This window comes from Xyrauchen texanus, chromosome 16 (assembly GCF_025860055.1).
Source record: "Xyrauchen texanus isolate HMW12.3.18 chromosome 16, RBS_HiC_50CHRs, whole genome shotgun sequence".
Classification (NCBI taxonomy): domain Eukaryota; kingdom Metazoa; phylum Chordata; class Actinopteri; order Cypriniformes; family Catostomidae; genus Xyrauchen; species Xyrauchen texanus.
Window position 1 is genome coordinate 43,013,032 of NC_068291.1, and position 16,285 is coordinate 43,029,316.

At 37.1% G+C, this 16,285-nt stretch overlaps 1 protein-coding gene across 1 annotated transcript in view; it reads left to right on the forward strand.

Annotated features, from left to right (window-relative positions):
* Positions 1-917: 917 nt before the first annotated feature.
* LOC127657387 (1-phosphatidylinositol 4,5-bisphosphate phosphodiesterase beta-1-like) overlaps positions 918-16,285 on the forward strand; it is an 85,521-nt gene continuing 70,153 nt past the window's right edge. The window contains 3 exon segments of the mRNA XM_052146146.1: positions 918-1,347; positions 5,402-5,479; positions 14,709-14,777. Of these exon segments, the coding sequence (XP_052002106.1) occupies positions 1,249-1,347; positions 5,402-5,479; positions 14,709-14,777 (246 nt within the window). The 5' untranslated portion in view covers positions 918-1,248.

Below are 16,285 nucleotides of genomic sequence, written 5' to 3' on the forward strand. Positions count from 1 at the left end.
TATATATATGTATGTATATATATATAATATCATATTAGAGTAAAAGAATATATATATATATATATATATATATATATATATATATATGTATGTATATATATAAAATATTGTATTACAGTGATAACTATATATATATATATGTAATATATAAGTATATATATATATATATATATATATATGTATATATATATATAATATTCGTAATACAATATATACATACATATATTTATATATATAATATGGTCATATTACAGATACTATATATATTTATATGTCTATATACATATTATATATGTATATATCAATATTATACATACATATATATATATATATATATAATATTGTATTACAGTATTGCAGAATTTATATATATTCTTTATTACTCTAATACGATATTATATATATATATAAATTCTGCAATACTGTAATACAATATTATATATATATATATATATATATATATATATATATATATATATATATATATATATATATATATATATAAAATATTGTATTACAGTGATAAATATATATATATATTCTGTATTACTGTAATACAATATTACAGAATTGTCATGACAATAATGTTACAAAAAATAAATATAACAAGATTAATTTTCTTTTATGTGAATGGGTAATTTTAATTAGATTTTTCCTTTGATTTTCGTTTGAAATATGACCAAGATATACTACAGCATGCAGACCTTTATTGTTGTGCAAATTTTAATTTGATTGTAATTATTCTGATAGATGCATTCATTTATTCAGTGTCGAATTCTATATGGCTAAAGGGATAAACATGTCCTACCAGCGTTCTCTCTGCAGAGGTGTTATGAAATGTTTAATTGTGCTGGTTAGAGATGCAGGGGAGGGACGTGTCTGTGGCACGCGCACTAGAAGGCGCTGAATCTCAGTGCGCAAATGAGTCAATGTGTGCGGATGATAATCTCTCTCTCTCTCTCTCTCTCTCTCTCTCCATCATTTATGATCGCTCTTTCTCTCCGCTGCTCACTCGCTCTGCGTCTCCGATCACTCCATCCATTCTGAGCCACAAACCCGCGACGTTCAATGAATCTGTCCGTATTAGAAGGGCTTCTAAATGACACATCCGCGCGCGTAACTTCTCTTCCATTCACCAGAATTGTTCGGCTGTCATCCTGCGCGCTCTGCCTGGGCTTCATCCCAGAGAAGAAAGAGGAAAAACTCTGATTCTTTTGAGCGGGTTTAGGGTGTAAATGTTGAAGCTGAATGGCTGGTGCTCAGCCTGGCGTCCACGCGCTTCAACTCAAGCCGGTGCGCGTGTCGGAGAGCCTGAAGCGAGGCAGTAGATTTATGAAATGGGATGAGGTAAGTCTCCATCAGCGCGTGCGAGTGTCTGTGAGGGTGTTTGTCGTCTTCAAGTCAGTTAGTGAGAGTGTGTTGGTTAATGCATGTGAATTGATCCAATGCAGGTTGCTTTTTGTGTGATGAATTGGATGGCACTGATGTTGCATTGCCTCCCATTCACACATCAATTGAAACAAACGCCGCAGAGGGTCCCTTAAAGATCTTAAATTGATTTCTCATTTATGTTAGAGGTTGATTATTGAGAAATGCACTCTGCTTTGACTCAAGTCCATCACTATGTTTTCCGACTATCACATAGGCCAGTAGTCACATCTTTGTCAGCATCTTTGGTGTGATGTTGCAGATACTGATGGAAATGACACCAGGTTCATTTATGTGCAGTTATGCATCTCTGCATATCAGCCTTTTTGACTGGCTGCTTTGGAGAAACCTCACTGGGCTAATGCAACAAGATGTTTTCTTGAATTAAGATGACTTAAATCCTTCAATAAAGAGGTATAGAATGTGTCGCATTGTGTATTGTTGTTGCATGAGTGTGCATTGGCTCATGAGTCCCAGTGTCTCAGGATGTTACAGTCACCTGTTGGATTAGAGATTTCTTCAGCCGCATGATAAACCCGCTTCTGCTTCAGATGAACTCTGCGAATAATAAACGTGTGTGTTTTAAAGAGTGACTTGATCTAGGCTTGTTTTTCATCTCAAACTGGCAGGTGCTTTATTATGTATCAAGGTTAAAAAGGTATTAATAATTAAAAGGATTATTGGGGATTTGCCACAAAAATCAATATGCAGATTAATGATCAATCAATGAGGGTTTTTCAATGGCATATTCTTGTCTTGAATATTTGGTTACATCCTTCAAAATGTAAAAATACCATTTGACGTCATTCTTTAAATTAACCAAAGAAAAACATGTGTTAATGACGGTATTTAAAGGTGGGTTTTGTTTATTATGTAATGCTCTTTAGGAAAATATAAGGGCCACTTTTGACTCTTGGTTATCTTAAATGTGCAGACTTCACTTTAAAACAATCCTTCTAAATTTACGGTTAAAAACTGGCAGCTGTGGTTGCCAAAAATGTACCGAAAGAATTAGCGAGACCATGTTTTTGGCATTACGAGATGTAATTTTGGTGGCTGCATATTTTACAATTCATTAAATAATATAATGTTAAAATGAGGGATGGGAATTATTGAGTACTTTTTAGTCGAGTACTCTAACGCACAAAAAGTGATTAATCGCATACTTGTAAATTATAATGTAACTAACTAATGTAATTAACAGGTAAGATGCATGCAATCTATAATATGTTTTATTTACGAACTTTACAAAGAATACTTTCTAAATGAGCGGACTTCAAACTTTGTTTATTTTGAAAAATAAAATAGCATCATGCAATTCGGATAAAATTGATTACAATTCTCAATGCAACAACGACTCGAGATTTGGAGACACATTCAGAGGGACAGTTCAGTGTATTTTAGCATTGTCTACAGGCAAATATGCAAAAGAAATGCAAAGTGCGATTTTCGAGTTGTGGTTTTAATAGTCGATTAGCAGGTGCTGAACAAGTACTCGATTAGTTGAGTACTTGTGCACAGATCTAGTTAATATACCAACTTACTCAAACCACAAAATGCTGCTTTGCCCTTTTAAATGTACCGTTAACGACCATAGTATGTTAGTAACACAGATGGCAAAACTTAAATTTACTTTGACTTAAATTTCGTCAAGAGTGGCACTTTCAGAAGCAATTGGCAATAAATATGTACACAAATACAAAACACCATCACTGTAACACTAAAATAATGTAATACAAATTAACTAAACAACATAAAATGTAACGTAAACAACAACTTACATTTATATAGTGATTTTCTAGGCACTCAAAGCACTTTACATAGTATAGGGGGAATCTCCTCAACCACCACCAGTGTGCAGCATCCACCTGGATGATGCAACAGCAGCCATAGTGCACCAGTACGCCCACCAGCTATTGGTGGGGAGGAGAGAGTAGAGTGATGTAGCCAATTCAGGGGATGGACATTATTAGGAGTCCATGATAGATTGGGGCCAAATGGGGGAATTTGGCTAGGACACCAGTGTTACACCCCTACTCTTTACAAGTAGTGTCCTGGGATTTTTAATGACCACAGAGAGTCAGGACCTCGGTTTAACATCCCATCCGAAAGACGGTGCTTTTTTTACAGTATAGTATCCCCATCACTATACTGGGGCATTAAGACCCACACAGACCGTAGGATGAGCACCCCCTGCTGGCCTTCCTAATACCACTTCCAGCAGCAACCTTGGTTTCCCCAGGAGGTCTTCCATCCAGGTACTGGCCAGGCTCAACCCTGCTTAGCTTTAGTGGGCAACCAGGCAAGAGCTGCATGGTGATATGGCTACCTACAAAACACGCAAATGTGCCTAAACAATACGAAAAATGAGAAGAACCACAAATATTTAAATACACGATAATCAAACGTGTTGAGTTACGCATCTGAGGTGACCAATTATCGTTTTTTCAATAACTTTTTAAAAATAGGTAACCGTAAATGTACATGTAGAATTTTTTTTACCATAAACTTTAAGGTAAATCACATTTTTTACCTATACAAAACACATTTTTAGATTTTTTTTTTTACAGTAAAATTACATGTATTGTCTTATTAAATCAAATATAATTGTTCACCGTACATTGTTAGTTAACTATCAATTAACCAATTATGGAAGCCAAAAAATCTGACCTATTGCACAAACCAAAAAATAAAAAATACATTATTATTATTGGATGTGTTGACCTAGAAATAGTGCCGATTCTGAAATATGTCTTCATTTTATGTGATAGCTATTTTTTTTTTTTTCTCTAAATCCTAAAACTTTGTTTATTTCCAGTTTTACAATGTGATCTCAGACTTTTGGACCCCTGTTTTGATTCTGTGTTACTCAGGGAGCTGGAATCACTTTAAATAAATGGAATAAGTATTCTGGCGAGGTCTGACTGGTATCCAGCCCATAATGCCGTGCAGCTTTGCCATAAGCTTGTGTTGAAAATGTTGATGTTTTAAAGCTTTTCTCTGCAAATAAAACTGGAAATGTTGGCCTGTTGCTATGGCAACTTTCATGCTTTAAATTCCCGTCCTCCTTGCCTGCCTTATATTAGCTAAGACATCCTCAGCTGCCCGACTTATACGTGCAGTTAGAATGCATGCAGACCCACGCAAGATCACAGTCAATTACAGATCTCTTTAGAAAGGGACGCCGAACCTCTTGTCTGTGCAAATGTTGTGCTTTGAAAGGCAAGTTTTTGCAGGCGCTTTGGATTCATTTCAGGCTGTAAGAATATTGCAACTTCTACCAGTGATAAATGATTATGAGTCAATGTGAATCACACTAATATAGAACACTTATGCAACGTGTGAGTCAAACCTCAAATTCTGAGTCTGAATGGAGATCTAGAAACATGCTTTAAAGTTGATTGCCACAGAAATCCCATGTGTCTCTCATGTGCTAGGCAGGATTACTCCTTTCCGCCTACAGAAATATCATTGGTGTACTGAAGACTTGTGCTTTTCACTAAGATGCTCAAAATAGCTCATTCTGTTAAATCGAAATTTCACTTGTGTGGCTTTTGGTCCATGTCTGTTAGCTTTGAGGTCATTTTAGTGGACTTTTAAAATAGATACACACATTATAAATATACAGACTTCATCTTCCAGCAAAACAGGCATTTTAAATGTCATTCTGCACTGGAGGTTGGCCTATACTGGATTTTGCCGATATCAATAACTAAGGTGGTAAAATAAAGCAGATTAATAGGCCAACTGTGAGGGGCACAGACACGGACGCTACTAGACTCCAAATGAGATGAGTGATATGTTGATATGTCCTGCCCAAACGTCCAGTTTCAGATGTTAATGCATCATGAAAGAAAACTGCACTTGTCAAATCACGTCATGGGGACTTTAATGCATTCAATTTAAAATGAATTCAGAGTACGTAGTCCGTTTGTCATAATTTCAGTTAAATATTGATCTTTTCTCTCTCCAGGATTCATCTACTGTGACCCCAGTGACGTTACGTGTCGATCCGCAGGGCTACTTCCTGTACTGGACGGACCAGAATAAGGTATATATCTTAAAAGGACCCTCATACAAGTCCCCTTAAAGATGGGTTTACTCTGTGTTTTTAAATGTACAAATGTGAATAATAATTACGTCCTATATTTTGCCCTTTATTTCTTTGAATTGATTCATTCTGTTCTCAGTATTTAGACCTGGATTTCAGCATTTAAAGGGACAGTTCACCCCAAAAAATGAAAATGATCTAATCATTCACTCGCCCTCATGCCATCCCAGATGACTTTCTTTCTTCTGCAGAACACAAACAATAATCTTTTGGAAAAATACTGTACCTCAGCTCTGTATGTTCATACAATGCAAGTCAACTGGGTCTAAAACTTTGAAGCTCAAAAAGCATATAAACACAGCTTAAAAGTAATCCAGTGGTTTATTCCATCTCTTCAGAAACTGAGATTAACTATTGATCTGTTTCTTACCCACACCTATCATATTGCTTCTGAAGGCATGGATTGAACCACTAGAGTCATGTGAATTACCTTGAGTGTCTTTTAGTGCTGTGGCATGGATCGATCGTTTACTCTTTAAGCAACCGTCCACTGCAATGAGGGGAAATCACTCGCATTTGCAACCAAAGTGTGCGTTATGCGACTAAAAATGTATATATTTGGCAACTGGGTGGTAAATGTTTAGGTTTCACTTACTAGTAATTGTGTAGTATAGTGGTGGAGTGTTCAGCAGCGAGATCCTTTCACTGCGTGTTGAGAGTAAAAGTTGTTCCGTGTAATGTGTGTCCAAAGACGATTAAATAATGTCCCTTTTAATACACTTTCTGTTCTTTACAGTCAGTTGTTGTTCAAAAACAACAAAAATAAACATTTAATTGTAATCAGAAATAGCACAGATGAGAAAAAGCCATTCGAATCTATCTTGTTAATATGCACAAATGCCAGATTCCCTTAAAGAGACAGTACCGGTTTTTAGCACGTTCACCAAAACTACAAATAATGCAATTAAACAATATAAAATTTACTAAATAAAATATATGCCATTTTATATCATATTTATAGGTTAAATAAATCGGTTTGTTAATTTTTACAAAGCTAAAATGTGATTTAAAATATCATTAGCTAAATGTATATTTCTGTATTGTACCTAGTTAGAAGGTCCCCTGTAATTCACTGCATTAGCTGGGAGAGATTTTATTTTATATGTTAGCAAAAGGGATATTATAACTTAAATATTCCCAAATGAATCAATATAGAATCGAATCAAAATCGAATCGGCCATTACATGCTATTTTGAGTTTCCTTTTGACTTGCCATCTGAATACTTATGGACCTACAGAGTCCAAAAATCTTCGTTTGTGCTTGGCGGAAGAAAGAAAGTCATACACATCTGGGATGGCATGAGGGTGAGTAAATTATTTCATATTTGGGCACACAATTCCTTTAACACAACAGTGTCAGAACAAGTCAAAACACTCAATTGTGGCAGTCGGGCATTAAGCTGAAGTGTAAATGCAAATGGAACAGTGTCACTTTACAAATCTCTAGTTGATGTCTGGCTGAGGGAATGAGGTTGAGAGAGAGACTCGATTATCCAGATGGAGCGCTGACAACCAACTGCTCATATAGCCTCAGAGTTTGGCTTATAGAGATGTCCCACTTTAAACCAAAGATCTGCCACACAGCAATGCATGAACATGAATTTTACATTTAAAGGGAGAGTTAGAATGCAAATTCTGTCTTTATTTCCACTTTCCAAAACTTCTATCCTCCATAGAGCATGGTGAGAAATATTAAATAATGTATAGAGCGCAAAAGTCTGGTACTGGAAGTACAAATCCCATTCATTGTTTTCCATAGGGTTATTTATTAGTAACAATAACATATAAACCTTTAAAGAAAGAAATACCATGAACTCGAAGGTTGTTAATCGATGTAAATGCTTCTGTTGAATTAATCAGAGCGCGTTATTTCAACATAATTTGAAACGTTTGTTTTCATGCTTAGAAGCTGTCCTTTCCAATTACTTGCAAGTATTATTAGTGCTTTGAAATTTGCAGACAAATATCCTGTTTTGATAATTTATTGAAAGAAAATGGCACAGTACATATTATTGCAATTAGTAATGTCAATCTCATCAAATAGCCATGTGTCATATGTTGTTGGAAAGCTCTGAAAGAGTAGAATACAAATAGTATATTTGTTTACCTCACGGACAAAAACTCAACGAGTAATAGCTAAGTATATATCGTTTACATTTATGTTGGTGTTGCTTTTATGCTGCGTTTTCTCTTATAACTTCACGAAACATAAACGGAACATAAAATATCACATACCATTACTTAGAAGATGTGATTATCTTTTAAACAAGTCCACACACAAGATAATCAGATGTATAGATCATTAGATAATCCACATGAAGCACAATGTTACATATGACCACCAGGAGATGGCGCCAAATACACGACACAGACTCAATGATGACTCAAATGACACAGAATGAAACTCATTCTGTGAAATCTCATGACTAAAATCATGTCTGCATGCTGTGCAAACCTTTAGTCATTGTTGTGTTTGCATGTGTAATTAGTTTATTTGTGTATTATGTTTTAGGTGTTTGGAGAGGCTTATGGACACATTTTTGGATGTTATGATAAATAATTTTGTTAGGCTTTAACTTTTGTTTGCTTTGTTGTATCAACAAAATATTTTTCTCAGATACAGCTGACATGATTGAGAATAAATAAAAACCAGTTTTTTGGTGCCACCTTATTTACACCCAGAGATATATATAATGTCAAATCAGGAAAATGTGGAAAAAAGGACATTTTAAGCAAACATTTTTTTGTAATTCTTAGGCTGAAAGTCACAGAATGTATCATAATCTCTCCAATAAAACCCTCCTTGTTGCTTTTTGTTTTGTTTTCTTGTCAAGTTGAAATCCTTTATTTTTAGAACAGAACACCTTCAGAGATTAAAGGGTTAAAAAAAAGGTATTAATTAGAAAAGCGTGGCCAGCAATGTGCGCCAAAAGAGCTCTGCAGCGACTGGCCACTCCCATGATGCACTGTGAATGATGTAGTTCAGTCGCTCTCCCTACATTAACAAACTTCTATATTTGCATATATTTGTATATTTTATGCAATAAAAATAAAATACATTGTTTCTATACTTCTAATCAATATTTGTAAAGCTGGTTAGTTCGGTTCATGGCTTACAACTCGTTTATGAAGTGCTTCATGAAATCCCTACTGAAAAACATTAATGGGAAAAATACTTCCAGAACTAAAAAGGCTGAAAAAGTGGGCGGGCACTTAGTATAAGGATGCGCCCTTTTTTAAAGCTATAAAACTCCAGTCCCCGTTCGTAAAGGTTTGGAATACATGACCTTGAGTAAATGATGACGGAGCTTGAAGTTTTGGATATATTTTTAGCCTTTTGAACTAATATAGAAAGTATTTATCATCACACACGTCAGCTTTAAATGTTTTAGCTGTCTTGTCGATATTGTAAACTAGAAGATAAATATATTTTGTTCATTGTCACTCTGTGTTCATCTTAATTATCTTGCTGGTGTTTGATTGTAGAGCAGCTGATCTGATGGTTGGACTAACGTCAGATTGATTGAGTCAATAGTAATTGCTTTTAAAGGGAACTGACTAGTGTATGTGTGGGTGAATAGCTGTGTATTCAATTACAGAATTGTTACTCTGTGGGAGGCCAGACATTTATTACGGCCTTATTTCACAAGAATCACAAGCAAATTTAATACGACAGCATCTAACGACAGAGCTTTTTTGTGGCAGGTGAAGTGGCCACTGTTATGCCATTGACTTTTGAATCATGTACATCATAGTCTTGACTCAAAAATGACATATCAAATCAGAAATAGACTTTTCACTTAATAAAATGTACCTCTTTTGCTCAACCTAAATTGTTCATCTTTTTCTATATTTGCCGACAGCAATAGATCTTTTTGAAAATTTTTGCCACATAACTAAACAATGCTCCACAAAACGAATGCAACCAGATGTAATGCTGTCATGCATATGCAACTTTATTGTCACTTTCAGTGACATCATCGGACTGCCGAAAATTAACGGCAAGGAAGTGAGGTCACAAGTTTAGAGGGAATTCAATAATGAGAGTGATGTAAGAAAATCAATTATATTTCAGTCGCTTGATTCAAGCGTACTGCAGGGAACTTTATAATGTCAGTCGAGACAGCAGTTTCAGAAAGCCACTGTGAATTATATTAGAATAATATTCATCTGAGTGACTCAGATTGCAGATGGTTTTGAATAAAACATTGTTAATTGTGATGGACTCTGACATGTTCAGAACACTCAAATAACATTCAAATTTGATTTAATGTCTGTGCTTATTGATCTTGATATCTCACGATATCTAGATAAGTTAATCATATAAGCGTTGTATTATGTAAACAGTCAAAAGGCTTTATGACATGATCATATTATAAGTCGTCTTTGCCTGCTTTAAGTAAAGTTATAAATGAAATATGTTCTTATAAAGAGCCATAACATAAACGTGTAACATACAATACATTACAAGTCAAACATACTGTATATAATGGAAGCTATTTATAAAATAAGTCTCCAAATATGATGCACAAACATGAAAGTTTATTGAATAGAGTCCAGAGTGTGTAGAATCACGACCCGGCCCTCCGCCCTTCTCGTTCTCTCAGGCCGGGGAACCCTCAGGCATGACGTACATCCACCCCTCACTAATTTCCCAGGGGGAGGGCGTGCCTTACGCCCCATTTGCCGGCAGGTCATCACCACCTTCCTGAATCTGGGAGGGGACTTTGGGAGAAAAACAATAATGATTAAAATATGGAGTACTTCCTGTAACAGTGTAGTACCCCCCAACAAAAAAATACACTGTAAAATTTAAAAGAGAGGGAAAAGGCCAACGTGGAGTGGCAGTGGGAGAGAGAGTGGAGAGGTTCTCCGATATGCCGTAGCTTGGTCCTCGGCCACTCCTCCACCCTCTAGTGGATGACATCCGCGCCTCCCTGGGCGGATCGGAGGCAGTCCTCTGGCCCCTGGTGGAAGGAATGCCCTGCCGCGTTCTCGGGGAACAGAAGGGGTCTCCCTTGCCCCTAGTAGTGGTTCTCCCGCTCCAGACAGTTGGCCGGGAGCCCCTCCCCGCTCACGGTCGGCAGACCTCTTTTGACCCCTCTGCGTTTAGCGGCTGGTAGGGGTCTCCCCCCGCCCCTGGCAGTGACCTTCACCACTCCAGGCGGTCGCCTAGGAGCCCCTTCTCCCCTCGCGGTCGACGGCCATTCCTCCGCTTCCAGGCAGCTGGGCTCCTCTGTCCCCCGGCAGATGGCCAAGGATGCTCAGGTAGGGGTGGATGGTAGTGGCGAGAAGTCAAACTATGGCGCATCCCTCCTATTTATTTATTACTATTTTTTTTACATAATATACTATTAGTATATGCAGACACAGACCTCAGATTTCACTGTTGAAAATGTTTTTTTGATGGAATCATAACTTACTATCAATATCAATGACAACAGCAAATAGAGTCCCTACAGTGCCTATTGTTATGAAAACCAAGAGTCTTTAACCGAGCGAATCAATACATTCGTATCTATATTTAGAAACACTGCAGGCCAGATTGCCAGTGGTGCGAGGCGAGCAAAACATGACCACTTATAACCGGCACCATTATTGAATATCGTTGCACGTTTGTGAGATTGTCTCTGGATACAGAGTCAATAGAGTGCAGTGTGCTCCACTGTACTAACACATATTTCATCATGTCGCCTCAGTTGATTTTCAGCATGCACAGCAGCAGGAGTCTGAGCGCGCTGACTGCATCTTCCACAAGCTCATTTCAGGGTGCTCGGTGCCTGCCTTCAAATTGTTTTAACCCAACTCCCCATCATAAAGCACCTCCATCCCCCTGTTGCCATAGCGCTGGTGTAATGTACATCCATACTTGAATTGTCACAGTTCAACTGGGATCCAGAGAGAGATAGACATGCTTTCATCATTCAAATAGCCATGACAAATATTTGCAATGACCGTAAATATAATACAGTCATATTATGTGGTAAAACTACTTGAAACTATGTCAAACCCAGGTATTATTTGTTGTGCTCACTATGGAGAGCATTCTTACAGTCAGTGTTAGTGATTTAAACAATCCTCTAACACTATAGTAAGTATATTAAAATTTGCTGTCTATCTCATCCTGCATTGTTTGTGCTACAGACATGAATGAGGCTTCAAATTCATGCCCTATGGTCTGTTGAGGAGAGATTGGTTATAACTTTTCTAAACCATCAGAGTTGTGATTTGATAATCAAACTGGTGAAAGAATCCCCATAGACTGACATTGAAAGATGGGACTAGGGTGTCTAGTCCCTCATTGACGTCTAGGGTGGTCACGTCTGATGGCCCCGTCCTGACTGACAGTGAACTGATCGACGGGCACAATGATCCCCGCACTGATGGAAAACCGTTCAATGTTGTCCCCCCCCCAACATGCAAGTGCACCACCAAAGATTGCATCCCAGTACTGCCGCTATTTTCACAGATTAAATTTTTTTTTAAATATTATATTCATGAAAACTCATTCATGTTGAATGTTTTTCATGCTGCAAATGGTCACCATATCCTTCTTACCATCTTTAATCATCTGCAGTGTACCAATAAGTGTTTTTCGATGGCTTATGCAGATACCGAATACTAGAGATAAGGGTTGCTGATGGCAAATATAATGCTGATATACAGGCATATGCGATATCTAAGGGATAATGTGTAGTCAGCCAGCCATTATTTCAAACCCCAACAGGGTGTTAAAGGGTTAATTCACCCAAAAATGTTAATGATCCCATAATTTATTCACCCTCAATGCATCCTAGGTGGATATGACTTATTTCTTTCAGACAAACACAATCAGAGTTATATTAACAAATATCCTGGCTCTTCCAAGCTTTATAATGGGAGTGAATGGTACCTTAGATTTTTGAAGCCCAAAAAAGCGCATCCATCCATCTAAAAAGTAATTCATACGCCTCCAGGGGTTAATAAAGGCCTTCTGAATCAAAGCGTTTTTGTAACAAGAATATCCATATTTATAACTTTACAAACTATAATCACTGGCTTCCCACAGCCGTCCGCGTGTTCACAAGAGAGTCGAGTGCCGGCGTATGACGTAGGTGTAGCGTAAGCTCCGGTGAGAAGTGAAGAATGTGGAAGCGCAGTGGATAGAGGAAGCCAGTGATTATAGTTTATTACTTTTTTGATGAATTGATGCGCTTTTTTGGGCTTCAAAAATCTAAGGTATCATTCACTCCCATTATAAAGCTTGGAAGAGCCAGGATATTTGTTAATATAACTCCGATTGTGTTTGGGTGAAAAAAGAAAATGATATATATCTAGGATGCCTTGAGGTTGAGTAAATTATGGGGCCATTTTCATTTTTGGGTGAACTAACCCTTTAAGGACCCCGACCTAGAGCGGAGGACTCTTGTATCATCCTAGGAAGCATTTATTTTGTGATGAATGACCAGCTGACTGTACATTATCTCCCTTATTACACAGCTACTTACCAAATATATCATTAAGTGGACCTAAAAAATTATTTGAGTTGAAATGTCATTATTTTGTGTGAAGAAAGAGACTCCAGGGTCTCCAGAAACAGCTGAATTCCACCTCCGGTTTGAGTTCTGTTGGTGCTTATAATGCGAAAATGACTTTCTGACTGCTCATTATCCGGCTTATTACAAGACTATTTGCTGCATAAATTATTAAATGGACAAAAACAAATTATTTGAGCTGAAATAACATCATTTACGGAGAAGAGAGAGACTCCAGAGTCTCCAGAAACAGCTTAATTCGACATCCGGTTTGAGTTCTATTGGTGTTTATTATGTGAAAATGACTTTCTGACTGCTCATTATCCGGCTTATTTGTCATTTTGTCCCGAAGAGGATTTTCTTTTGCCAGATATTGCTAATGTTATCCTATTGGATTATGGAGTGGTGGTGGCGGCATAGTGGACTAAAGCACATAACTGGTAATCAGAAGGTTGCTGGTTCGATCCCCACAGCCACCACCATTGTGTCCTTGAGCAAGACACTTAACTCCAGGTTGCTCCGGGGGGGATTGTCCCTGTAATAAGTGCACTGTAAGTCGCTTTGGATAAAAGCATCTGCCAAATGCATAAATGTAAATTGGACTAAAACGTTCTGACTTTGCTCACGCAGGGTATCAAAATCCTCCCACTTTTGGTGTTCCCGGTCAAAAATGACCGGCCTATAAAAAACTGCTTACGAACTCTTGTTATGCTATATTATTACCAAATATCGGAATTTAGGTTTTGTCAACTTGCTTTCTTTCAATTAGCACAAGTTTTGTATTTCTTTTTGTATTTGTGGATAATCTTTGGCAATATTAAATAAAATATAAAAAAATTCTGTACTATTTATCACACTAGTGGGCTTTAATGTTTAACCAGGACGTTTGTTTTGAAACGCTTTTATTTTGTACAAAATGGCACAAAGTCATACAATTCTTAAGGTCTCATTTAATATGAGGTCTTAAAATATTACTTAGAGGTCATAAATAATTACTACAAAAGAATTAGAAAATACAGTTTAAAACCATTTTTGGATTGTAGCATGCATTGACAGTGTATGATGTCATACCAACTGTGTTATAATAAAAAATGTTTGTTTCTGGATCATACAAGGACACTCAGGATTTACTGGCATAAAAAGAAACTTTGACTGTGATGCCTTCAATCTGAGCTTCTATTTTTAACCTCCAATCGCTGTTGAATAAATGAGTATAAACGGCAAATGTCTCTTGCTTTAGTTCCAGTTGAGTTGCAGCTCGGCCGCGTCACAAGAACGCCTTCAGCTTCAGCTGCATCTGTCACAAAGCATATCTGTCAGCGTGCATTACACACAGCAATCGCAAATATCACAGTGGTCCAGGCCTGCGTCATCTCCTTCAGGACTGTATATTTGAGACGGTCTTAGTTTGAGCTGGATTTGCGTGTATGTGTTAGTCACTGCGTTTTACCTCTATTTAATAATTCATTCTTTATTTTCTGTCAATGTTTTCTCTGTCAACATTTCACATGCTGTTCCCTTTCACTTCCGAATGGCTTTTGTGGGATATTTAAAAGAGTATTGATTCAGATGAACAGCATGACATCGTTTTCATCATACGCTATGACAATCTCATTGAGCTGTGACTTAAACTGATATGTCCCTCCCTCTTTTAGGAAACCGACCTATTAGACATCACCTACATCAAGGATGCAAGAACGGGCAAGAGCACCAAAACTCCAAAGGTGAGTCTGTTAAAACTTAAACCCATTGACTTCCATTGTAAGTGCCTCACTGTTCACACCTCACTGTTTTTAAAGAAAAGGAGGGACGAGTTGTAATGCAGTTTTGTGGTTTAATCATCATTATGCCACAAATGCTGTCAATTGAGCTTTACTTTTATTGACCCGGAATATTCCTTTTACATACCACAATATGCTAAACTGTCTAAACGTGAGGAAGAGTAACTTTTAAAAGAAGCTAATACTTATTATTTGTTTGTTTTTTTTCAACTCTACTATTTTAGTCCTAGTAAAATGGACAAAAATAAACAAATATGACATTATGAAATATTGACTCAATTTTAAGGAACATTTTAGTCAAAAGACAAAAATTATGACAAAAAAAAAAAAAAAAAAATGTGGAAATTAACACTTGATGCTTGATGGTTCACCCAAAAAATATGGTGCACATGGCATTTCACGCTGGTATAATATCATATTATGCATAATGTACAATACTGTATATATAGATATACATTATACTGCATATACAATGAATGTACAAAATGCCATACATTACAATACAAGATATACACAAAATATATTATTGTAAAAATTATTCACCCCAAAATGTAAATTCAGAAAATGTATGACTTTCTTCAATGGAACACAAAAGGAGAATTTTTGAAAAATTTTCACGCTGCTGTTTTTCCCCCATTCAACACATATTCAAATGTAGCACATTGCAATCACTTTTCAGTGAATAACAACTTAAATTTCGGTTTGTTCCCTCACACTCGTAATATAGCACACAAGCCATATGGACTGCTTTTAAGGGACCTGTTTAGTCATTTTTGTAGTCCGGCAGCCCCTGCCCCAATTTACCCCATTATTGTTTTAAACGGCATGATGTTGAGTTATGTTTTGGGTGCACTATCCCTTTAATCCAGCGTATGCCCCAATATTATCAGTCCATTCTCTCATTATATAGCAAAGGAACTCTTCTGTACCTCTATATATCCGTTCTCCTTCATTCCGTCCCATGCCTTTATAAGTATGTCCTTGTCTAAAGGAGGTTTAGCCATTACTATGCCAGCGTGCTCTGTTTCCTGTGCTGTATATAGGTTAATAGCTCTTGTGGTTGATAAGCATCTCTCTATGAAGGTAATGGTCTGTGCAATCTGGTGTGGAATGGCCACAGGCAGACAGATATCTGCAAACACACTATATCTGGACCAATGCGATCTAAATATGGAGACCGTGGGCTGCGGGCCTCCCAGGTGAACACTCATGGATGAGTTTCCTGTCTGTAAAATGAGAGAACAGTGCTGGTGCCGAACGAAACGCACGGGAGAGTTAGTGAAGAGTTAATGTCAGTGTCACACCACAGCGGTGGCCGACAGTATGTATATTTTAGAGCATCAACATGCTAGCATTTTTGATATATTAAAATGCTACTGTAAAGAAATGCTAATTGGTTAAAAATGATTGCACATAACCATCTGTGTTGCTATGGTGATTAACAGAACAAT